The sequence below is a fragment of the Onychostoma macrolepis genome, chromosome 04, assembly GCF_012432095.1.
Source record: "Onychostoma macrolepis isolate SWU-2019 chromosome 04, ASM1243209v1, whole genome shotgun sequence".
NCBI lineage: Eukaryota > Metazoa > Chordata > Actinopteri > Cypriniformes > Cyprinidae > Onychostoma > Onychostoma macrolepis.
In genome coordinates, this window is record NC_081158.1 from 30,338,297 (window position 1) to 30,363,430 (window position 25,134).

Sequence of the window (25,134 nt, forward strand, 5' to 3'; positions counted from 1 at the left end):
GAATCCACTTTCAAGGCCAGACTCTGTAAATGCAAAGGGAATTTTTGTCTAACTTAGTAACCATTTTCATTTGGATTTTTTTAGATTTACTTATAAATAACATACATCACACCCTTTGTTATGTGGCTTGTTTTAGTCTTCAACTTTCTTTTGCCTTTTCTGGCTTTAGTTAAAGGAAAACTCTGTCTATCCACCATGTGCATATATAACAAATAAATGACTTTGACTTGTGAGGTCTGAGTTAAGTTCTTTAAAAAGGACTCAAATGGGAAAATGGCCCAAGACACAACATGTCCATAAGGATGAGCCGCGTGCTTACAGCATCCATTCCAGCAGCCGATACAAATAAAAAATGAGGAGAGGAGAGCGAGTGAGACGGAGAAAGAGAGAGAGATCTCAGTTATTGTGGATACAGACACAGAGTGTTTTTCCTCAGCCAAACGCCATACTTCTCAGACAAGAGAAAAGGATGTGGGAATAATGAGTGTTTTTATGTGTGACTCAATAAATCAGCGGTGTGTGCAGCTCGCGGGCCGGTCCGTGGAGACGCTCCTCAGCTGCAGGGCCAAGCGCGAGCTAACCGGCAGAACAATGGGCTTCTGTGAGCTGCGCTCTCTCTTTTTCTCCTTTCATTCCTTCTCCAGCTTTTTCCTCTCAATCTCTCGTACGCAGTTCCCGTCTTTCCTCGCTCCACGCCTCACATCTCCGTCTCCCTCGCTCGCTTCTTGTTTATTGATTTTCTAGATTAAGGATCCCATGGAGAGGGATTGTAACACACAACCATAAAATTATTTTGGGGTGTGCTTATTTGCCTTCCCCTTGCATCTATTTGGCCTGTGTCTGTAGACAATTATGCTTCCCCAGCCCAGTCTCAGGTGCTAATAATGAAGGACAAATAGAATCATATGTGTAAACTTCCCCTTCTGATGAAAATTTATATTAACTTTCTGCCACTGTAAACACAGGAGGCATAGCTCAGCCCTCCCTGGTGAATTCGAGATGAATTTGCTCATTTCTACCCCAGAAATCCGGGCATTTACGGGAGGGAGAGAGAGAAAACAAAGATCTGCTTCATTGTGTAACCTCACACTTATTTTTTCAAGTGCAAGGAGACAAAACACGAGTCTGTCCGGCCCATCAGGGTGAGTGTGTATGCGCAGACAACAGCAATGAGTGCCTGTGTGTGTGTAAGTGCATGGCCCTCGTTGGGGAAACAGTGCCAGCAATAACAGGCCAAACAGAGTCAGCTTCCACCGTTCACTGCAACCACAAACATTCATATGCTTCCCGCCTCCTGCAGACACCGTTATGGATGGTTCTTGCAAATCCGCGCTGCACTTTTGCACTGGACCACGTATAATAGTTTACAGTATCGCCAGCAACCTGTGGAGGAAATTAGAAGGCAGGGGCCCCGTACTGAAAACAACATCTGTATCCCATAGAAATCCAGAAACGTACGTAGAAGAGCGAGAGGAAAACAATTTCTACTCTAATTCGTTGCTTTTGCTAAGATGAGCATCACTATTACTGTTACTTAGAATTATTTTAACGATCCCTAACCCTAGTTTTAAACTTTGACAGGTTATGCTACAAACATGAATGGTACTTACTTGTTGAGGAAAGGTGTGCCATTCAACAATAAGGATTTTTATGTTTGCTCAGTTGGGCCAGCTAAGATTTCAAATTGCACTGCCAACATTTCACTTGCCTCAACAAATATTGCAAATTAATTTATACATTTAAATTTCTAAATTTAAAAAAAGTAATTTTGATTATTTAATTTGATCATTTATTTTTACAATTCTAAAAACCCTCCGAAATATTTAAAAAGTATTTATTTAAATATTACACACATCTACACATACAATTTACAAATGATTAAGCTTTCTTTTCAAGAGAAGCTTGCAACAATAGTTGAAAAGCAAAAAAATGTAAGATTCGCTTATTGAGCAATGCTATTTCTTTTGGATTCTACATTTTTTTTACTGGTGGACAAAACATTTGTGGCCAAAAAAAAAAAAAAAAAAACAGTACAATTTGCACAGTAATAACTTACATTTGGTATAATCTGATCTAATGCAGTTCATTTTAAACATGCTTAAACGTCTTAAAGAGGCATCACAGATCAGTTCTGAAACCAAGTGCCTCTCCTCCTCTGTATCTCTCTGGGAGCTCAGACATTGTTTCTCCACATCTCTGTCTGGCTCCTTTCCTTATGAAATTCGATCTCTCCCTGCTTCTCAACGGCAGGCTTTGGTAAAGCCCTTGCTTTCAACTGCTGTATATCATCTGGGTTTAGATAAGGTGACTCTACTGGGCCTTTTATCTGCCTTCCTTACAGAGGCACAACCAAGAAAGGAGACTGCTTTTCACTAATACCAATCAACACGTGCCAGCAAGTGCAGGTCAGCGAAGAAAATAAAGGAAGAGTGAGGCGGTGAACAAGTCCCCACTTCCTAGCATGTGCTTGATGCACTTGGCTTCTTTTTCAAGTGATTATGATCCATCTCTTTTTCGCAGTTCCACGCCACTGAGCGTCACACGGTCGGAGGAATACCTCTTTATAAATGTTGCATTGAGGGGCGAGAGAGAGCACACGCCACACTTCATTTAAAGTGAGGCCAGAGGAAAAAGGAGGAAAAGAATAGCACAGAGCCTTTGTCAGGCCGAGCGAATGGACTTGTTCGCATAGCGTTTGTTGACAAGAACTTATTAAGAGGCTCAGACAGCAGAGTACACAGCTAGAGGCAAAGTGTAGACTCTCTGCAGAAGGAGAAAGAGACACCAATCTCTCAGTCCCATTAACAAAAGAAGTGTTTGCGCAGAGTCTCAACAGCAATTCACATGACCACGATGAAAAACAAACTGCACGGGTCTCGTGCCGAAACATACACATACTGTATGTACTCAAGGTAGGAAAGTTCTAAAAATGTAAATCCATTTTCTTTTAGGCGTATATTAGGGTTAGTATGTATAGTAGCTTCACCTAAAGGTATGAGATATATCCTCATTTAGGTAATTGTATATATCGCCTAATCACCCTCCTGGTAGCTCTCTAAAAGTCAATAGTATATGTCTGAGTGTGTATGTGTGGTCCACGGCGAGCTCTTACACTGTTACCCACAAGGTCGACTGGCCCCTTTGTGACCTTCAATGTAAAGCACAAACCCCTGATTACCATGCAACTAACCACAGACGGCACGTTGTGGAACAATATGCGGTTTCTCCTCCAGCTGGAAAATACGTGCTGAAGGAAGCTCAAAAATGGTGCTCTGACATTACCGCTTTTCAATAGCGCAGGAAAAATGATCACTACAAAATGGAATCGGGTTACAAAAGCACGAGCCACTCCAGGTGAAGACAAACTATTGTTTTCACTCCATTTACCTGAGTGTTCAACTGTCATTAGTTTGCGGTGGGCCGGTAGTCCATTCAGCCCGGGTGATGGATCTTCCCAGCCCATCTCAATGAGCGTCGGGCTGCGCCGCAGATCAGCAGAGTTAATAGCGCTACATCTAGCTGGTGGTGGGCCAATGCATCTCCGTCAATCCTCCCCGCTGAAGGAGCGCTGGGGCCCCGGGCCCTCCTGGCTACGTGTGCCAGCGATCTGTGGCGTTTGTCTTGTGAATATTCCAATTACAGTGCGTGCCTGACCTTTTGAGTGTGCTGAGCTGGGGTAGAGTTATCTTCCCTCCTGACACACTGCGCCTATCAGTCAAGGTTTCAGTGAGAGAGACAGATCTGTTCTAAGGGTTTCAGGCTGATTACAAAGAGCTATGGATTGTTACACATACCCCTAGACGTGCGGCGATTAAGATGCATTCAATGCGCAGATAAACATACGTGCTCACTCAAACACGTCGGCTCTGTGTATTCACATGCCATGTATCTGCTATAATCAGCCGGCTAACTGCCTGACTACACTCGCTCCCGTAAACAAACCCTTTGACGGGCCTATATGGCTTTTTACGAGGTTTATTTCAGAAACCTAGCGTGAACAAAGTCATACTTTTGTAGTTCCCTCCCCCTCCCAACAGCTAATCTACATCTTTCATTGAATCAAGAATGGAAATGGCCAAGAAATGCTTCTTTTTCAATTTCATGCTGAGGTAGCTCAACTTAGTGGATGTAATTTCTCCTAACAAGAAAATTCATCACAATGTCGTTCACTTAGTTCGACCATGAGAGAAATCCCCCTCCTTGTCTCACTCTTTTTTTCCCTTTTCTACGCTTTGATGAACATCCCTAAAGCATCATCACTCCCTTCATAACATGTCTGACCATAACTAGACAATTACATTGGCTGTTAAAAAGAAGTAACTACGATCTACATCAAAAGATACACAGAGATAAAAAAAGAGATTTAAAATAAGACTGGATGAGCCACATATCAAAACAGATGACATTTGCACAACTAAAATCAAGCAGTTAAGCAAATTAACTACTACCCTTGGCTTTAAATATTGGTTTACAGTATCTGATCGTATTGCTTTTGCCAATGTTTTATAAAAGCTCCCCAAAACCTCTTAATCATGGTAAAAATCACAGCTAATTGCTTTAGTAGCAACTTCTGCTAAACCAAACCAAGACAAGGCATCCTTTGTCGCCACACAACTGAGGAAATGTCTTGCGGGCAAATTCATGCATCAAATAACTCCTGGTAAATACCTCTAGCAATAACAATCACATTTCAATTGAAATGGAGTAGCATTGGAAGATTTAAGCGTGAAAGCAATATCAGCTTAGCGTCAAATCAAGCATGAAGCCTCACACACAACCTTAATTCATGTTTTGCATACGACGACAGCATTTCCTTATCGCCACATTCGCTCAATCCCTCTCACGCACAATGTGGTGTACGCCGCTAGTTCTCGTTTTTTGTGCATGCTAACACTCTCTGTGGTTTTTTAGCTCATGATGGAGATGTTTGGGTCGAAATGACAGCGACGGAGAGGGGATATAGCATCGATCCTACACTTTAAAGATAAAAAATGTCCCGGACGAGCCCCCAGAAATAACACCCACTGAGAAAGCCTGCAAGCCTGGGCTAAGTGACATGTGCGTGCATTTGAAAAGCCTCTTGTGTATTTGCGAGCTGAGGCTGGGCTTATTTACAGCATTTGTTGAAAAGCCCTGAAGAGCTGCAAGCTGAGAGGGTCTCTTACATATGTATTCAGTGTCTGGGGGCAGTGAGCTATGAGCCAGGCCAGACGCCACTCATATGATCTCTCTCCCGCTCGCTCTCTTCCAGCATTATGGAATTCAAATATTCAAGTGGAAGAGTGGCAACATCTGACTACCTTGTGCATAGTAAATAGAAAGAGGGAAAGAGGGAGGAACGGGGGGAGAGAACAGCTCTAGCAATCGTAGCCCTCAACTCCTTAACCAGATTTACATCATTTTAATATTTGTTCCGGAAAACCTTCACATACAAACATCCCCAGGCAGGCGTTTCACAGGCTGATTTGTTACTATTCATGGATAAACCGGAGAGAAACTGTAATACTAGACATGCTTGTTAAATTCACAAGGCTCCAAAGCTGCCTTCTAGAAAATCCTGCCTCTTGGTTGTCAGCTTAAGACGCCGGGCATCTGCATATGTGAGCTTTTTAAGCTCTGTTAAATGGTTTGTGGTGTCATAGGCTGTCAGAGATACTGGGAGGATGAGGTTCAGGATGCTCCAGTTTCCTCACCATGTTTTTATTGCGTTTGAGTTCAGGGCGACTCTAAAAGACTCCTCGCTCTCGGGGCCTTACTCTGAATCACCTGCTTCGAGAAATACAGCGTTTGGTTCGTTGATCAAGGTTTGGGAAAAGAACTACACTACCCATCAGCACTTGCTCCACAGTCTTAAAAGTGGTTTGACTGCGTAATCCAGAGCAAAAGTACGTCACTTTTGTCTCCAGTGGAAGCTTCTGCCCTGAGGGCCGTTATAGATTTCAGTGCCGTTAATATTCGCAGGCAGGGCTGTTAGAAAACATCAAAACAGCAGGAAATGAGATGTGAAGTGGTCATTGATCTTGACTGGCCGACTGCTGGAGTTTTATTTACACTCAGAGGTTAAACGTAATTGCTAAACACAAGTGGCTGGTCAGAGTCGTGGCCCAATGGTTAGCCCATGCGCTAACACATTGAGCCGTGGACAAGTAGAGTCTGAATCTGGGAAATGTCATAACATTTCCCAATATCCCAGTCGCCCCCAGCCTTCTCCACCATTCAATCAATAAAGTGGTATCAAATTAAATTACAAATACAAAAAGTATACATTAATAACAGATGGGTATTTATAAGAGTACAGAATAACATGCATAAAAAGTATAAAATATTTGCAAAGTAAAATAAAAATTCATAAGTATGAATACATACAACTGTAAAATCATGGATTAATAATGTATAAAATAACTTTAAAAATTAAAAAATTAAATTAAATTAAAATGAAATCAGATGGACTACATAATCACCGTAAGGTTAAGGGTCACCTTTGCAATGTATAAATATTTATATTCCACACAAAAAAAATTCTCCCTTGTTGCCTAAATGTGCAAACGTGGCTCATTTCATTTATAACTCTAAGGCTGAAGGTGTATGTGTTTCACCTGCACGTCTTTGACCCGTGTTTCCCCCCCATGACGCTACTAGTGCCGCCCAAGCATGAGCAATGTTCATGAGTGTTTGTTTCCAGCAGATTTCACTCTGTTCCTTTCTCTCTCGATCCCCCCTCCTCGTCCTGTCCCTTGCTCGATCTCTCTTTCAAAGCCACGGCTTGACATTTCGCTCGGTCTCTGGAGAGGCCGATGGGAAATGGAGTTACTACTGCAGGCGCACTGTAAATTTCATACAGCCACATGTTATGTGGCCTAAACACAAATGACCACTCCAGGATCCGAGCTCAGTGGCGATAATAGAATAATGCCTGCTGTTGTCTAGGGAGGAACGAAGCACGCACATCCGTCACGGAGAGGCTTATATCTTGCAGTGTCATCGCGAGAAGCAGCACGCCTCTATATGTCAAAACGATGTCTGCTGATAGTGAAATGGTAACCGTAAAATACAACAGCAAGTCATCGAAACGTGTTTTATTTTGTATCTAGCGCCAATCTTTGTGAGAGCTTTCTGAAATGTGGCTCTGGTGAAACCGTATGTGTGTGTGTTATTTACACACTGTAGTGGAGGAGTCTCGGGTCGGTGTGATAAAGCTAATGAGCTTCTTTGTGCTGGAGTGTAAATGAGACAGTCACCTCGCTTTCGCTATCTGCACGGTAGAGACTCCAGGGGTGATTACTGCTTTAAATTATGCTCAAGGGCAAAGCGCTATTTGCATCAGAGGGGCTTTTATTTGGCTGATGAGCGGCGAAAGCCGTCATCACCCTGCCTGAAGATGTTGCACTCGCAGCTCCCGGTGGACAGCGGGGGAGACAGAAGCGAGACTGGCTGTTTGTGTGGCGTCTCCGCGTTACTTTGTTACTTTCCCCTCCTGAATGACAGTCAATGGACCCCTAGAGACGCTCCCTCCCACCTCTTCTGAACGCATGCATGTGTGTTAATGTGTTTGTGGGGTGATGATGGAGTCAGACTCATTGAATATCAATTAGCACTGTGGTTTTTCTCGGTTATGCTTCTGTTTATGGATATTTTCCAGGTGTTTTCTTGGATTCGCGGAAAATCGTTGTGGAAAATGAAGTAAATAAGTGCAAAATAAGTCCTATTTAGATAATTCGTTTTCCATGGACACCTCCTTCCTCCTCCCCAAGTGGCTCCCTCAACTGCGATACTACCTCCAATTTCATTTGCTCTTACACCTGAAGACGACGGGGAAAATATGGCTGACACTGGCTGTCAGGCGTCTCATCTTAAATTCTCCTCAAGCTAAAATGTCGGGTTAATTGCTGTCATTTTTACACCGGGCCAGTGACTTACACACTGCTTCCTGTAACAATCGCTGTTAGCAGGGGAAAAAAATATAAAATGAACAATGTCCTGTGCATCTGGACACGACATTCATAAATACATGTGGAAGAGGGGCTTATAAAAAGTGCAGACTGATCTAAAAATAAATAAAGAAATAAAAACAGAAATATTCCAAGAGCCAATGGCATGTATATATAGTATAAAATACTGCAGAATCTATAATTTAATTCTAATAAATGAATGCAAAATGCATGTGTGGATTTTATAACGGCACCCTTTTTACTAATATACCACAGAGAACTTCCTCTCAGGACAGGAAGTTAAATTGCAGAGAATGGCTAGCTACACTATAAATCCATACGATCACAGATTATTAAACTAGAACAATCATGTAGAGGTTCCCTTATATCACATCACATTATCCACAGATCAATGCAAACATTCTTGTATGCACACACCATTATAAATATAACAACATTAAAAGCTCATTTAACAACAGCCTACAAATCAATGAAGTCCATGTCCTTAACCACCATTCTTGCAGAAACATGAAAAAAAAAAAAAAAAACATACAGTGCTGCAATGCTTCTTCCATAAGAATATTATTATGGAAATATAATAATATATAGCAAATGTAAAACACTCTCTGAAAATAATAATAATAAAATACACACACACACAAAAAAAAAAAGATCACAGGGTAATTTGCCATTTCTGGATGTTTTTTTTCTGAGTAAGAAAAGTTTGGCAATGGACAAAAATATTCAATAGTTAAATTACTAACAGTCATTTTTAATTGGACTCTTTCATCTCTCTCTCTCTCTCTCTCTCTCTCTCTCTCTCACACACACGCACACCACCAAAACTCAGAGATCTAGGTGGTTATTAGGCGGATGTGTAGGAATTCTCTGACTGTGGCGTGTGTGAGAGGGAATTGTGCAGGAAGTGTGTGAAGTTAACAGCACCTGGCCTCCCTTTAAAAAGCCTCCTGAGGCCTGTTAGTTGGCCCACTCATTTCAATGTCTGTCTGCGCTCTCCCGCTCGCTCTCTGTAAGTGAAACATTGTCACTCTCTCCACTGTCTCTATGGCACTTATCTCTCCTCTCTTCACTCTTTCTGCTTACACTGCCCTTTTCTTCCACTCTTAGTGCGGATTATCTACAGACAGATAACACAAAATCTATTCGAGTAATATGCAGCTATACAGGAATAATAACACTATAATAATATAATAAATGAAAGAAAGAATTAAATATGAATAAAATTTTACAATCGAATAAAGCAAAATCAATGTTATTTGTTATTATTATCTACTATTAACTACTGTTAAACTAACATGTAACTAACAACAACAACAAATTATTAGTATTATTAATAATAATAATGGCAGTATTAATGATTCTATATGGTTCTATATTTCGTTGGCTTTGTACTGTACTCTACAATGACAAAAAGTTTAATCTAATCTAATATTATTTGTGATATAAAATCATATTGAATTTATATCTATATTATATACACATTTATAATAACATTTTTTATTACTTCTGTTTGTGTGTACAGTAATAATAAAACAATTAAAATAACAATATTAACTACTGGTACCAACAAGTAACAACATTAACAGTGATTGTTATATAATAATGAATATTATAATAGTAATAATCATCATCATCAATATAAAATAATAATAATAATAATAATAATAATAATAATACATCTGGTTAGATGCTTCTGTGCCTAGTTGCTTTATTGGCTTTTACTGCACTCTGTTTAATAATAACACTGTATCTACAATTTTTTTTTAATTAAAAAATGGATTTGTTTACATTTTACATTAAATGCCTTATTTATATACATTCATATTTAGAATATCAATATCTTATTTTTTACTGTTTATAATTATGTTTGTTTACTGTAACAAAAACAAAAAGATTTTATATAAAAACATCTCTTTAATTTTAAATTACATTAATTCATTAGAATTCCTAATATTTACTACTTTATTATTTCAGTCTGTTTATAATATATTGATCATAATAACAAATACAAACCAAATATATAAACATTTATTTGTATAGATATTTAAATTCACAAATAATATAAACCCACAATTAAGATGTTCAATGTTTAATATTTCAATATGTTTATAATAATAATAATAATAATAATAATAATAACAACAACATCATCGTCATCAACTACTAACAATTCTCAAATACGAACTATTATCAATAATGGCTTTGATACAAGTTTACAAAAACACTTTTGAAGAGCCCATCGTTAAACACCAAACACTGATCTCTATCTCAAACACACTGAAGTGTTCAGGTTAAAACAGAAGTCAGTAATGAGAAAGCGGGGGGGCTGACCCCAATCAGACGCGTGTGTGAGACACAGAGAGAGAGAGAGAGACGGCCGGTGTGATGATGAATGGGAGGAGAGGCCGTGAGATGGGGGTGCTGTTGTAATCACCAGCTGGAGAGGGTGGCTATGAAGGGGGGGTGGCGTTCGGAGGGGCCCACAAGAGCCGCAGGACACACTTCACTCTGCTACACTGATCCTGTCTTACCCACAGGCCCATGGGCTGCTTTCAGCTGCTGTCACCAGGACTGAGCCACTCATTCATTCATACACACACACACACACTCATAATAATAAAAAGAACTGCCATTTAATAGCTATAAACTTAAGCTGCCAAAACAAACAAAAAAATTTAAATACTATTAAGTATTATATATATAAAAAAGTAAATATACGTTTTAAAATATTTAAATATTATAAAAATGTTACATTATTAAAATAAATAATTTTGCAAATATTTGGCCTACTTTTAAGTATTTTAGTAGTATAAATATTCACATGGCAACCAAAAACATTGAAAAGTATTGAAAGTCTTACTTGAATCCTTGAAAACAAAACAAACAATGCCTGAGGAATCACAAATTCTGTTTTCAGACACATATTCACATCCAATGACACACTTGCGAGTGAATAAGTGAACACACACTCCACAGTGCCTGCAGACTAACCCTGAGCTCAGCCTGACCTCTCATGCTGCTCTTTTGGTGAGCTGTCAAACCCATCATTCACTGCACCAAGACACATACATACATACAGCACACAACTGTGTTGCTTTTAAAGTCAAAATAATTACGCAAACATCCCCTACGCATATATATATTGATACGAATACACCATGCACTGATCAGTTGACGTTTCTGGAGTGAACGAGCTGCTTGGCAGCCCATAAAGTGTTGTGAAGTCAAATAAGGAGGCCCTCTAGTGGCCACAAACAAAGAAACACGAGCAAGGCTCCGTACTTCTCACACAAACACACATGCACGGCCTCAGCCGGCACGCTTCTTGCACAGAAGCACCAAAACAAGTCAAAAACAGCCCAAATACAGCCAGATTTCTGCACAAAACTCTTGAAATCCTAATCATTACACTAAACTTAAATAAACACCGCCACTAAACAAGCACTAAAATATAGAAAAATCAAGAATAAAACAATAAAACAGTCCAGTTCCTGTCTAAATGTGCACAACTGAAGGGTGTCAGTCAAATAGCTGCCTGCTGAGCCCTGTGTGCAAGCCAGCAAGAGAGAGAGAGAGAGAAAGAGAGGGAGGGAGAGAGAGAAAGAGACAGAGCGCGGCGGATGACAACGGACGGGGGGGAGAGAGACGCAACTTACCTGCTGTTGTTGCAGATGCAGCAGCTCGACTGCGCTTACTTCACTGCTCGTCTCCCCACTTGATCTTCCATCTCTACTGCCAGCATCTAATTGGCTGCTTAGGCTGCTCATTCCATTTTGACTCATTGAACTGTTGCTTATTGTCTCATTGGCCGACTCCTGCATCATGACTTAATACCTAGAAGTGATTAAGAGGCACCGGTTAAGGCTCTTGTTACAATCCCCTTTAGTTGCCTCCAAAAAAAAAGGGGGGGGGGGGGTTAAAAAGAAAAAGGAAAATGGGGGCGAGAAAAAAAAAAGCTTTCCATTATCAACCCCTGCTCCCTTTGCAAATTAAAGCATTTAACGGGGGGAGGGGGTGGAATTATGCATTCACTGTGTAAATGAAGCAATACAAAGAGATGCACGTTTCTTCCTGCCTTTTATTTATTTATTTTTTAATTTTGCTTAATGCATGCTTTTTTTTTTTTTGTATTTCCTTTTTTTTACATATCAACCATCACACACACAGATAAACATCACATGGTGTGTTTAAAAATACATTTAGTGACTTTAATGTGGTGTGAATAATTTCCAAAGGAGCATGTTTGAAATATAACACATATGAAGGCTTTTTTCCCCCCTGTTCAAATGTCTTAAAATATCACCGTTGCGTCTCGACTGAACGGAGTTGCTTAATGACGCACAGCTAATCATGCAAAATTAAAATTTGGTACAGGAGGTGAGGGGAGAAGAGGGGGAATTACAAATCACATGCTTCTGTACTGTGATGAACGATATAATGGTCTTTTCTTTTAGCTGAAGCTAAATACAATTCGCCTGCTAGTCAAACGAGGAGAAAAAAAAAGCTTGTCACATATAGGCTAGTTCTCTTCCTCCTACTTATTTTAATCACATACTCAAATATTCATTATTTCCGTATATTTAGTGCCGTCCGCCGAGCACAATTAAAATTCAAACACCAAATTCAAACAGAACAAAAATTGCACACGTCAATTTTTACTCTGGCAAATAAATGAAAAGATATTAAATAAATTTTCCCTGGCATCTATTAGATATGAAAACAGGGGAGAGTGGTGGCTCAAAAAAATAAAAAAAAATCTTTCACGAATATCACTAATGATTGTGCTAAAAACAGCATAAATTATGCATATTACCTCTTCTCTGGTAATAAATGTTTTATCATTTTCCCTGCATAAATGTTGTGTACGTTCACAGGAACCCTGCTAAGATCTGTGGAGATCCTTGCAATAAATAAAAGAATCGTCCGACCCAACAAATGCAATTCAAGGTGTGTTCTGCATAGCTAATACACCCACAAGAGCCTTAATACACACTCCGTCATTCACATATTCATCGAACCCCCTCCTCTCTACCCATTACACATTTTGTTTCTCTCAGAAAATGATGACGGGCTGTCTCATATTTCAGCGCATTCAAACATAAACAATATTAATTACGCTAATGGCGAGCACGCACAATAAAATATCCCTAATCTCGTGTAATGTTTAGAAGGGATTCGTTTTTCCAGCAACACTTTCATTTATTTCCCTGACAGCTCCGCCATCCTTCTTTCCACAGATTAAACACATCAATTTTGTCACCTGCTACGTACGGACAATTAGCAGCGATCTTTGAACGAGAGCGTACAGTAACTCGACAGCCGAGCCATGAAAAAAAAAAAAAAAAGAAGAACGGCGCTAATCAAACACACGACACAACAAAGACGTAGTCTTCTAATCCATGGCTGCTTTTCAGATCAGCAAATGACATTTTAACGGCACGCTTGTGTCTTATGAGAAACACTAGAAGCAAGAGGTTTTTTTTTTTTTTTTTTTTAAAAGAACACCACCTAACCAGTATGCACTGGTCAACTTGGGAACAAACAAAAGTGCAGAAGATTAGCAGACCAGGAGAAAGAGAGAGAAAGAGACTCAGCACAGTGTGAGGGCTGACGAATCTCTCCTGAAGAAACACAAAGCTACCGTAGAGATTAGGCGACTAATAAGTATTCAAATTAGGCATAAATTTTACATGCCCCATGTTTAAAATATTCAGAGAAGGGCCGCTTGATTGCCTTTACGCGAATTTTATGAACAACGTAATGGAGTGTTTTTTAATGCCACAATGAAGGAGACTAAAAAGTGAGGGACGAGTTTAGACACTGTTCCTACTCAAACCTACAAAAAAAAAAAAGCGCTAATTAAAATTACATTTCAGATCACTGTAATCCCAGATTGCACTGTGGAAATTCAAATATGATTTCTACGAACTGATTATTCCACACATGTTTTAAAATAACTAAAGAATGGATGACATTTTGATGTAATATTGGGAAGAAGAAGAAGAAGAAAATACTTTTTTCCCCTTCAAATTTGGTTTTGGGTTTAATGACGTGGAATACTGATCCTGTCATTATAGAAACACACATTATTAACACTGTATCCTCTAAATCCACATGATCCACAACCGGCGTGTAGGTGTCTAACCGAACGTAATGCTCATGCAGATGTATGCAAAGTGTATTCAGAGAGATCAGGTGCTGCTTTAACCTTAATGACAGCGGTGAGATAAATTAATTAGCCATCTGAAGGCAGCATCCAAATCTGCCAATTACAATGTCAATTAGAAACACATCCTCGCTCACGATCGTTTCCACGCGCTGGAGCGGACGCGAGGAGGATGGTGGGGGGGTTATGTGTCTGAATGACACTGAGTGAAGGAGAGAGTCTAGTATGGTACTGTACCGCCTGAGAGAGATGGACGAAGAGAAAGCGCGAGCGTGAATATGAGAGAGAGAGAGAGAGAGAGAGAGAGAGAGGGTGGAAAGCCAGCACCCGAAGTCTGTCTTTGTTCATGTCTATTGTAGGACCCCCGTTTCTCTGTCTTTGACCCTTGGGGCCAACTGCCTGTCATTACAACACACTGTCTTTTCCTAAAAACCCACTAGGGTCAAGGGTTCATGCTATTGAAACATATTTACAGCCCTTGCTAATCTTTTAGTGTGGACAAGCTCCGGCCCATTTGACACTGGCAAAATTGGACGAGTCCTGTGATAAACACTGAGTTTGTGAACTGCTATTACCCATATCATCTTGATAACATCTAAAAGAAAGTCGGTGTGTATTCAAGAAGGTTGATAAAAACCAAATCGCTGCTTTTCTGGAATAAAAGATGTTATTTGGATCTGTTTCTTTTCTCGTGGTGTGTTTTTTGTGCTTTAAACGCTGTAACAGTACCACGCTTGCGATTTCTTTCTGGCTGTGTAAATGTTTGCTCTCGGATCGTAGGCTGTGCAAATCTGTCCTTTCCATCAGGTGAAAAATCCCAGACAGGATCCTGACAACGCATTCAAGGGCTACGCCTGTGATTTCGGGTGGGTGGGTTTGCAAAGAAAGGTGTGGGGAGGGAAAGCCACAAATATAGCCCAGATGTTTCTCATACACACACACACTCCTCATCACGGAGGAGCAAAGTTACTCATGCTCGTTTGAGCTGATCTGATTTTACAACCACAAATGTTGCCTCATTATCAAACGCGGCACCCTTCTTATCGGAGCTCGGATATCACGATTCTAAGTTCTCCATCATCTAAAGCGCTCAGAAACCGCGGGATATGTTTTATACAAGTCGCTGAAAAGGGGCACCGGAGGCTGCGACTGTGACATTAACACATTCTCACACACACACACTCACAGAAATCATCCACTTTCGCCGAGACGCACTTCATTTTTCCCCTCCCGTGGAAACCGGCGGCCCTCTCCCCTGATAGGACGCGCAGAACAGACCTGAAAAAGAGCTTGATGATTATTTCAGGGAGGCATCGGAAAGGCAGACTCTGTGATCCAAGAAGCCTAGTCATTATCAGTGCATTGCTCAGGTGCCCGGAATCCTAACATTGCAAGGAAGGGTGAAAAAAAGACAGGGAAAAAAAATACTAAAAATTACATTTCACAGTCTGCTAGCTTCACCCGCTCTGATTCAGTTAAGATATGGATACCATTTAAAATAATCACAAATTCTGTGCTCCACTGAAATTAATTCATCATTGCCATAAGTTACAATGCATACAAAATAAAGCAGCGCGGCTCTGCTATTCTCCAATATTTAACAGTCAGGAATGCTTAATAAATCAAAATGCCAGATTTTGAAAATGATGATGCAAAGTTTGAATTTCATCCCATGCATCTGTACTACATGTGAAATTGAGAATATGCTAATTAAAAATGCCACTGAACAGCTAAAAATGCTGTTTAAAAGTTAAACCGTGCATGCCAGCAGTCTTTTTTGGCTCTTAGGGGTCGCCGTACACCGTTAATGACTCTCCTCTAAACCTGAATGTACTGTAATATTACAGGCCCCCTCTTCTCAGATAGAGGGATTTCAAAGTGATTCACAATGGACGAGATTATAGAGTAAAAAGAGCATGAGGGAAATCATATTTATACCACGAGTTCAAAAATGAAAAGGGAGGATGAATACATCGCTTTTCAGGATTAATAGTATGCAAAGTAACCGAATCAAGTGTTGTTATCAGTGGTAAAATGAGAACACATTCAAGAAAAAAAAAATTCAATTCACGATAAATAGACCATCTGTGATTTGATTCATTCAGCGCTGAATGTTCAGAACTTAATTCTGGGCTATTTACATTAAAAGAAGGAGAAAAGGAGAGGGAGATGAAAAGAAAGAGAGAGAGGGGAAAAAAAGCACAGACTAAGGGGACAAAGAAAACTGCGATAAATCCTGAAGAAGCCCTGAAACAAAACCAAATCCTTGAGAAATAAAAACACACATAATTCATAAATGCTAAACAACGTGACCTACAAAGCAGGAGTTTCGTTCAGATTTTCCAGCACTTCCGTTAAAAAAAAAAAAAGTGTTTCAAGTCTTTCCATTCGATTCAAATTCTATCCAGCAAGCACCTCCCCCTCGAAAGAAAGCAGTACCAAAAGTGGGTGACTAGACAGTGACGCTGGTATCTCATCAAGCAGTCTCTGTGCTTGCATTTTGGGTAATTTCTTTAATTAACTCAGCCCACCTAATCACCAGTAATTGACCTATAAAAGTAGGAGGCCCCATTGTCTGCTCCAATCATCTCTGGCAGGAAGAGAAAGTCTCTCCCTCGCTCTCTTTCTCACTATTTATCCATCGTCTTACACTATTTACCTGCATATTTCATTTCATTTCATGCCGCAATTATCCTTTGTGACTCCGGCTGCGTGTGGGGCGAGATTAAAAGCCTTGGGGTGGAGGGGGCAAGCGCGCTCGCCCCTGCCTGGGACACGCGGCTGCGTTAACGACCGGGACGGCCCTGGTGCCGCCACACAGACACGAAGCTGCGGAGAGACATAGCTCATGGTGACGTTTCCACTTATTTGAGGCTGATTAGGGTCATTATGTCGCACCGCTCTGATTTATGTTGTCATTCTTTCGGCCCGGTCCTGCATCGATAGATCTTAATGAATTGGTAAATAAGGGTGAAGATTACACTTGACAACACCCCAACATTTCTCATTCATACCCGACAAGATTTATGTAACCAATTAGGGCGGTAACAGGCGAGATTGGTCGAGAGAAAAATAATCTTTCCCGAGGAAAATTACCCCGAGTCTAAAACCTCGACAAAATAGATAATGGGCAGTCTTTAAGGGAGACTTAGTCACAGAGCGAGAGCCCGGGCTGAAGGGTTCTCAGAAGTGCATTTAAGGAGGGAAGCGGCTCTTGTAGGACTTTCAAATTGATTTTTTTTTTCTTAAAAATTCAACCACACGACTGCAGGAACTCGAGCACACACACGCCAGCCGCACACATGCTAACTAATCAGCCACCATCTGCATGTCCAAACCAGAGGCCATGAAATCAATGGATTAAAAATTAACCTCTCGCCAACAAAGAAGCACTTTGATGTGCAAATGTGAACTCAAGGAGGTAGATTGCAAACTAGTTCAGTGCAAACACGCGCACAAGAAAAAAAAAAATTAAAAATACAAATCAATCGTTTCTCCATGACTTCACTGTGTGATGATGCCTCGACTGAAGAAATCCATTTGCATTTTTTAATAGTCTGGTATTTCAATTATTTAATTTACATCTGTGCGGCAAGAGTAACCAGTCGACTCATTTTGCATTAAAATATCAGATAAAAAAGGCTGATCATCAATGAGCACAGACAGGCCGAGGAGGACCCGGAGGGACGTGGGAGAACAGAGGGAGGAAAACGAGAGTGATGCTGGCGTCGTCTCATCCAGCTTCCCCCTTCAAGCACATGCAAATAAGGCTGTGATGCTTAACTGCATCATTTATGGGGATAATAGCGGCATCATCATTACGGGACTCAAATTAAATTACATCACAATTAGCATAACAAAGTGATTGGTTAAACTTTCAAAACAAATACCCGTCTTGGCTAATGAGCGGTGTTAATTGCCACATACAAAACGTAGGTAAACATGTGTTTTGTTTAAACAATTTTTTAAATTCATATTTTACTTTTTTTGTTTGTTTGTTTGTTTGTTTGTGGTTTTCTTATTTATTTATTTTTGGAGAGAGTGTACAATGAGGCATGGAAAAAGCTCAGAGGGGATTTGCATAATAAAAAAACAAAAAAAAACAAATATGCAGCATTTAATTTTATCGCACTAAACAAGCTATTACACACAGACTCAGGAGAACAATGTAAATTATCCATCAGATTCTCTATATAGTATGTACTAATCATGCAGCTCATTATGCATCAGGGTATTAAATTATAAAGAAGACCACGTCCACATTCCAGCACAAAGCCATATAAAAACTTAATAATATGCTCACAATAGCCCAATAGCGAGCGTCACTCACCCTTATGAATATTTAAGTAAACAAATTATCTGCCCGCCTTTGATAGGGATAATTAGTACTTGAGGGCTAATCATTTTACTGACCCCACCTCCAAAATGGGACAGGCTCGTTTAAGTTTTAGGTGACTATGAATTGTTAACTCTTTCAAATTAAAAAAAAAAAAATTAAATCATAAAAAATAAAATAAAATAAAAAAAACATGTAGATCTAATTAGAATTTTACAATTATTACCCTACAAAAATGACAACAGCTGCTCAAAAAATGATTTAACTCTTAATAAACAGCAGACAAAAAACTATAAAAATTACTCAAATGATTTAATTTCCCACCAACACACTGTAAACTCCACAAACACTTCACTTCAAATAAAATCACCTACTAGGCAAAGTCAAAGCACACTGTTCTTCGGCACACACTCACACACACTTAACGCCACGCGCACACACACCCGCACAAAACCACATTCATTATCGTCATTGCCATTATCACCAGCAATTAACCCACAGATGAAAGCAGCCCACAAACCAAGCCGGAGCACGGCACAAGCCTTGAGGAATGACAGCGAGAGTGAAAAGACCCGATGGATGGATGAAAGCAGGAAAGCATGGATGGATGGAGGAAAAGGTGGCTTTATTACCTGCAGGTGAGCGGTGTGGGACGGCAGGCTGGAGAGGGTGATTCGCGGAGAGTCGGGCGTCACGGGGAAGAGCGCGCGATTATCAGTGTCATCACTCCAACTGTGTTTATACAGACTCGCATCATAAACAAGCGCCTCTTTGGCCCCGTCCCTCACGCGTCGCTCATGCATACTTAAATCGGCAGTGCACCCATTAAAAAAAAAAAACGACCCCTATCTCCTGACAATTATTCCTTCATCTCCACTTGTCACCGATGCAATTACGACAGCGCGCAGACAGGGCCCAATAGGAGACGCGGGGCTTTGGGAAGCTGTGCGACCGGCCGGGAACGAGGGGAGGTGATGAAAAAAGTGCCTAAAATGGAAATGTGTCGACCTGACCTGGAGCTTTTCTGCCTTTTGTGACGCACTGGAAATACTGGCATCATTAGCATTAAATCTCTCTGAAAATTATCTGAAAATGCAACTAATCATTGCAGGTTTTACTGCTTCTGGGCTTCCTAATCTAAAAATGCTCTTCAAAAATGTCCCTCTCCCTCTTTCTTTCTTTCTTTCATTTAAAAAAAAAAAAAGGAAGTCTTTCGTCTTGCTGACCGAGTTGCTGACTGAAAGAAGCGAGTGTGTGAGAGTGTGTGTGTGAGTGTGTGTGTGACCGTGCGCACCAGCGTCTCTCTCACAGCCTGCGCGCGGAGCCGAGGACTCGTATCGCGCTCCGCCAGCAGCCTCTCGCTGCTCTCATTTGAGCACGCGGCTCGCGGCACACGCACACACACTTTCTCTCTCTCCTTCTCCTGCATTCGGACTCCAACCGAGAGAGGATTTAACACACGAGGCCAGCTGCGGAGGACGTCCCGAGCCCCTAAAAACGCGAGGTACGTGTTCCTGCCTGCTTTTTTTTTGTATTCATTGCGATTAGCCAGCATGCAACCTTCTTGCAAGTCAAACTAGTGAGCTTTGCTTTTCCTAAATAAAAACCAAAACATGCAACAATCTCAGCCGGGAAGAAAAAGTAACCTACCTTTTGAGGAACAACACACAATCCCACTCCCTGAAGGTAGAGGCATTTGAAGATATTCTTAGAAGCCTTGAAGCATTAACTTGCATCAAAAATGAGGAATAGGATGCCACTGGTAGGCAACAGCATCAGAGCACGAAAAAAAAAATAGGAGGGGGGGGGGGAGAGGTGGGGGGTACGAAGAATGAAAGAAAGAAAAAACTAGCTGACGTTCACTGTCAAAGCCATCATCAGTGAACTATTTACAGCGGTATTTACACGAGCGTCTCTTGCCCGATCACGTCCGAGAAACCCGTGGCATTTTTTTACGCCTGTAATTAAAACAAATCAAGCAGACCTCTGATTGTTTTGGCACCCGAGGACTAATCGTACACAAAAATCAGCGGTTTGATTGTCAGGGTGGGGAGGTGGAGGGTGGAGGGTGTCACTTCTTTTTCCTATGTTTCCTTTTTTTCCCTTTCGAGATGGATGGAGGGCTACTTTAGCAAGTTGAGTGATAGTATGGTGGAAATAATAAATAAATATGCCTGCTGCTGCTTTCCTTATTAGGTCAAGCTAACCCAAAAAAGTCCTTACGAGGGAAGTATTTGAGTGAGAAAAGACTAAAAAAAGCTTCGAAACCAGATGGGTTTGCAAATCTGTTTTTACACATGCATATTTGCTCATTTACTGCATGTAATTAAACCTTTAAAATCTTTTGCTTTCGTATCTGTCGTATTGTAAACTAATGGTGTTTGTCAACCCTTTTTTCTCGTTCTCTCGCCCCGCATGCCACAGATGTTTCTCCTAGCTGCTCCCGCAGACAGGAATCCGCTCACAGAGACGAGAGCCACGCTCTCCCCCAGGAGAGGAGTACAAAGGCCAGTCTGCACGCGGCAGATGCAAAACCAAGTCCATCTGCTGCAGGCTTCCCATCGCCACATGGAGATTGAAAAGTGAGGGGAGCGTTCGCGTAGACGCCGCTGGAACGTGAGCGAGGAACCAGCTGTTGGTAAACGGGGGAGATGTGAACGAGCAGATTTTAAATAGAAAAGACTGACAAAAAAGCACGATTTATATGGAAATGGACAACTAAGCAATTCCGTATTCAAGCTCTAATAAAATCAATTACCTCATAGACAACTGTAGAAGGTCTTAAAAATATGCACACATCATGGTGAGCAAGAACATTCACGTTGTGCACGATCCACCCAAGCCAAGCAATGACAGATTTTTTTAGCTAAAAAAACCCCAAAAACCTCCATGCACCGTAAGACCACTTGAACTCCCCGCTCTGAGCATGATATAACAGGCTCCGAGCAGCAGATTATCTATCAGCTCTACTGGAACATATTTTAACTGTATGATATCATTAGAAACCGCTGAGCCCAAGCCAACGCAGTTTTTTGGGCCTCCACCCCTCCAGACTAGGGCAAACACTCAATGAGGAAGTGTAAAAGGTTGCACTGGCAGGCATGGAAGGCCTCTTGCTTTCAGCGTCACTGCAGGAATTGTGTCTAATGCGTCATATTTACATTTCGACCCAAACGCTATAGGCTACATCGTGCCCTAACCTTCACTTCACAAGACAAACAGGCCGCTTTAGCTTTTAGCGCTTGTTAGCTACTCTCAGTTCTCACTCATATCTGGTTTTATTCTGTCTGTCTCTCACTTAACTCCCTCTCTTTTTTTTCTGCTTATTTCACAGGGCTTTGGACCGCAAGGTCAATGAGGACAAACAATTCCAGCAGCGGCTCTCAAGCGCATGCAGAAGAAAGTGTCGGGTGCGGGGGGATGGACTCGTGTGGTGGCAGAACTGGTGTCTCCGAGCACTGGCATAATTTCCATGGCAACCTCCTAAACTATTAATTTTCAATTAACGCAGACAAAACGCCCTGCCCCAAGCCTCCGGAAGGTGTCAAGAGAGGGAAACTGGGCCTTTTAGGAGCCACAACACCACTAGGCTCCTTCATAGTGGCAAAAATCACACCACTAAACAACAGTGAACATATAAATCCTATTTTTATTTCACAATCACACCAGTGAGAACACCAAAACCACAATTGAAACTCATGCATGGTAAATATTAGTGATTAATGGGATGATATTTGAATTATGTCCCTTGGTCGATTACCAGAGGTGTTACCTCCCCCTTGTGTCAGTTTTAAAATCTGACAAGACTGTCAAGTGCTAATAAAAAGCTATTTTTACAATTTTGGGGTGAATTTTAGTAACACTGCATGAAATAAGGTGTACAAATCTCATTTGCGGCCATTAAATTGTACTATTCATGAAGTTGGACAGAAATCATAAGGAAAAATTTACATTCTTTTTAAATTCTAAATTATACAATTTAAGAAAAGTTGGAAAAAAAAAATAATGTGCACAAACTCTACTAGTATAATACTATATGATCACGCTCTCCTGCACGATTTTAGATGATCCAAAGTAGTCTTGAAAATCTGACCATCTGTACTGTACATAACTGGGGGAAAAAAAGGTGACCTAGAAATAGTGCAGAATCTTTAACATTTCTTATTTGTTTTGAATATTTTTTCCATTTTTCAAAATGCCAGTTCTCTGTTTATACCTAATTAGATTACACTTTGAATTCCACATTTTCAATGAGACCCAGTATGTTGGTATTATATCAGCCACCCTGCTCTCTAGATATTGGCATCAGCCCTTGAAAAACTCCTACCGGTCGACCACCACTAAAGATTGAGCTAACAGCAGATTAAGCTGAGCTAGTGTGCACTCACTGAGAGTCTGATGTGTGTTTCAGGCCTCACAGAAACGCCGGCAGCATTAAAGCTGTTCTCTGGCTGGAGAGTTATCCACTTGAGCTCATCTCCGCCTCCGATCCATTCGGCTGATGACTGAGCCTGTGGAACGCACTCCACGCTTGTAAACAGCCCTAATAAACTCTCAGCCGAGGGTCTGCCTGTATCCTCAGTGTACACTTATTTGCACATGTATGAGTTTGATACAAAATGTGACACTCAAACACTGCAAATTTAAAAGTATCTTAGTCCCTAATCACAGTCAATTTAAATCAAACACCTTCAGCGTTCATTAAGAGTTACACATCCCAGACTGATCAGCTGCTGTTTACCCAATTTAAGATTGTTGTGTAAGTCAATAACCATTGGCTTGGTTGACTAACAGAAGGATTAGTTCCCCCTTGTGTCAAAATCTACAAACAGCGTTACTACTACTACTACTACTACTACTACTACTACTACTACTACTACTAATAATAATAATAATAATAATAATAATCAGCAGCAGCAGCAGCATATAAACAAATTCATATATAATTATTGCTTATATATAATTATGCATTTATTTCTGGTTATTAATGATTCATTTATTTGTTTTTTTGAAGTTGTAGCTGTAGTTGTGTCTCTTTCTATCATTAAAAATATATAAATGATTAACAATATATTTGCATATGTATGTATGTATGCATGCATATATATATATATATATATATATATATATATATATATATATATATATATATATATATATATATATATATATATATATATACATACATATATACACATACACACACACACACATTTAATTACAACTTATTACATTAAATTACATATTAATTAATCTATATTAATAACAATACATTTATCTCATTGCTTATAATTAAATTGTAAAATATTATTTTAAGCAAATTATATATGCATATATTGGTAATATATCACCACCACGAAAACAAAAGCACAGATCCACTAATTATTTGACCTGATCAAAAATCAGCTTCTCTTATTTTTTTTAGCTCAAGATTGTCGCATCTGTAGTGATCAGGATGTTCTTGCCATTTCACAAGGAAAGAGAATCTCAGTCCGATTACCATGGTTTGATCTATCCATACCCCATTCTCTTTTTGAGTTCAAAAACAAAGAAAACTGAGATTAATGGCAAACTCATAAGACCGGCCTCTCTTCATCTTAATGATGTTCTTCATCACCGATCGATATGACCTGAAATGGACCATTAGAGCACAATGATTATATAACAGGCAGCTAAACATTATAATATACTGTACTTAAGCGCCACCGTACCCATGGCAACCTCCTTTTGCCTTGCATGGCGGAACCTTAATGAAGTCCTATTAAGTAGCCTATAATGATAGTGTCCAAATGTATTTGCATATATACTTCGGCAGGCGAGGGAGGGGGACGGAGCAAAGCTCAACAATCACAACAGCGCAAGATAAGATGCGCGTTTAATCCACAGCATTACTCTGAAAATAACAACCCCGAGCCTCAAAGAGCTCCGAGACGCAACGCACATCAAAATAAGCCGCTATCTGCGCCGGTAAATAAGCTACGTTTGGTGGCACCTCCATTAAAAAGCTAATTAAGCTCAGGGGCCGGGAGCGAGACGGGGGCCGGCTTCAGCTCAGAGGATCCCCGCGCAGGATTCCTCACATGTGACTTTCATTTGCGACCCTGGCCGGACGCCCGACAGGACATCCCAGAGAGAGTGTTTGCTCGACTCAATATCAACAGGCACAGCAAGCGGCCCCAGGAAAAGGGCCCTGCCTTCAGTTCCTATTGAAAACAAACCAACCCCGGCAGCCGTGACGACGTTCTCGCGCTCTCTCGTTCTCATTTTCTCCGTTTAATGATACCTGCTCCACTCTAGCATCTGTAGGGAGGATTGAAGTATATATTTCAGCGGAGAAATAAAAGACATCGAAATGACAGAAGTCAGACAGTTCAAGCTGACCGGCCACTTCAAACAGAAAGCCCCGCAGAACGAGACAGACACTCCAGGTTAAATTGGCTCTTCTGTGTCTACCCTTAAAATGTGGGCTCCTTCAAAAGCGCATTTGAATTAGATGAGTTGATGAAATCAAAGACTTGACTGTGTGGGTAAATTTATACAAGCAAGTGCAGCTCACAGCAGTTTACCTGTTATGCGGCAGATTGGCGGCAGATGAAAGCAAACTGAATGGCAGCCGACTTCCTCCCTCGCTCAAGAGATATTATCATACTGTAAAGGCTGTAATTTGTATTAGCGTCGCATTG

The 25,134-nt window shown here is 40.6% G+C and overlaps 1 protein-coding gene and 1 long non-coding RNA gene across 6 annotated transcripts in view; one reads left to right on the top strand and one right to left on the bottom strand.

Moving 5' to 3' along the window:
- The window catches only part of foxp2 (forkhead box P2), a 98,642-nt gene that overhangs the window by 46,522 nt on the left and 26,986 nt on the right, over positions 1 to 25,134 (bottom strand). For 3 of the 5 annotated variants that reach the window (XM_058773448.1, XM_058773449.1, XM_058773445.1), the window contains exon 4: positions 11,606 to 11,783. The exons of 1 other annotated variant lie outside the window; for it this stretch is intronic. In XM_058773448.1, the coding sequence (XP_058629431.1) occupies positions 11,606 to 11,773 (168 nt within the window). In that variant the 5' untranslated portion in view covers positions 11,774 to 11,783. Of the gene's footprint in view, positions 1 to 11,605; positions 11,784 to 15,301; positions 15,394 to 25,134 lie in introns of all 5 variants that reach the window. One more of the 5 variants, XM_058773446.1, reaches the window with a different exon arrangement.
- Positions 19,738 to 23,313, top strand: LOC131539114 (uncharacterized). Its single transcript, XR_009270780.1, has 3 exons — positions 19,738 to 19,955; positions 20,876 to 21,089; positions 21,786 to 23,313. It is a non-coding gene; the product is annotated as an uncharacterized LOC131539114 (long non-coding RNA).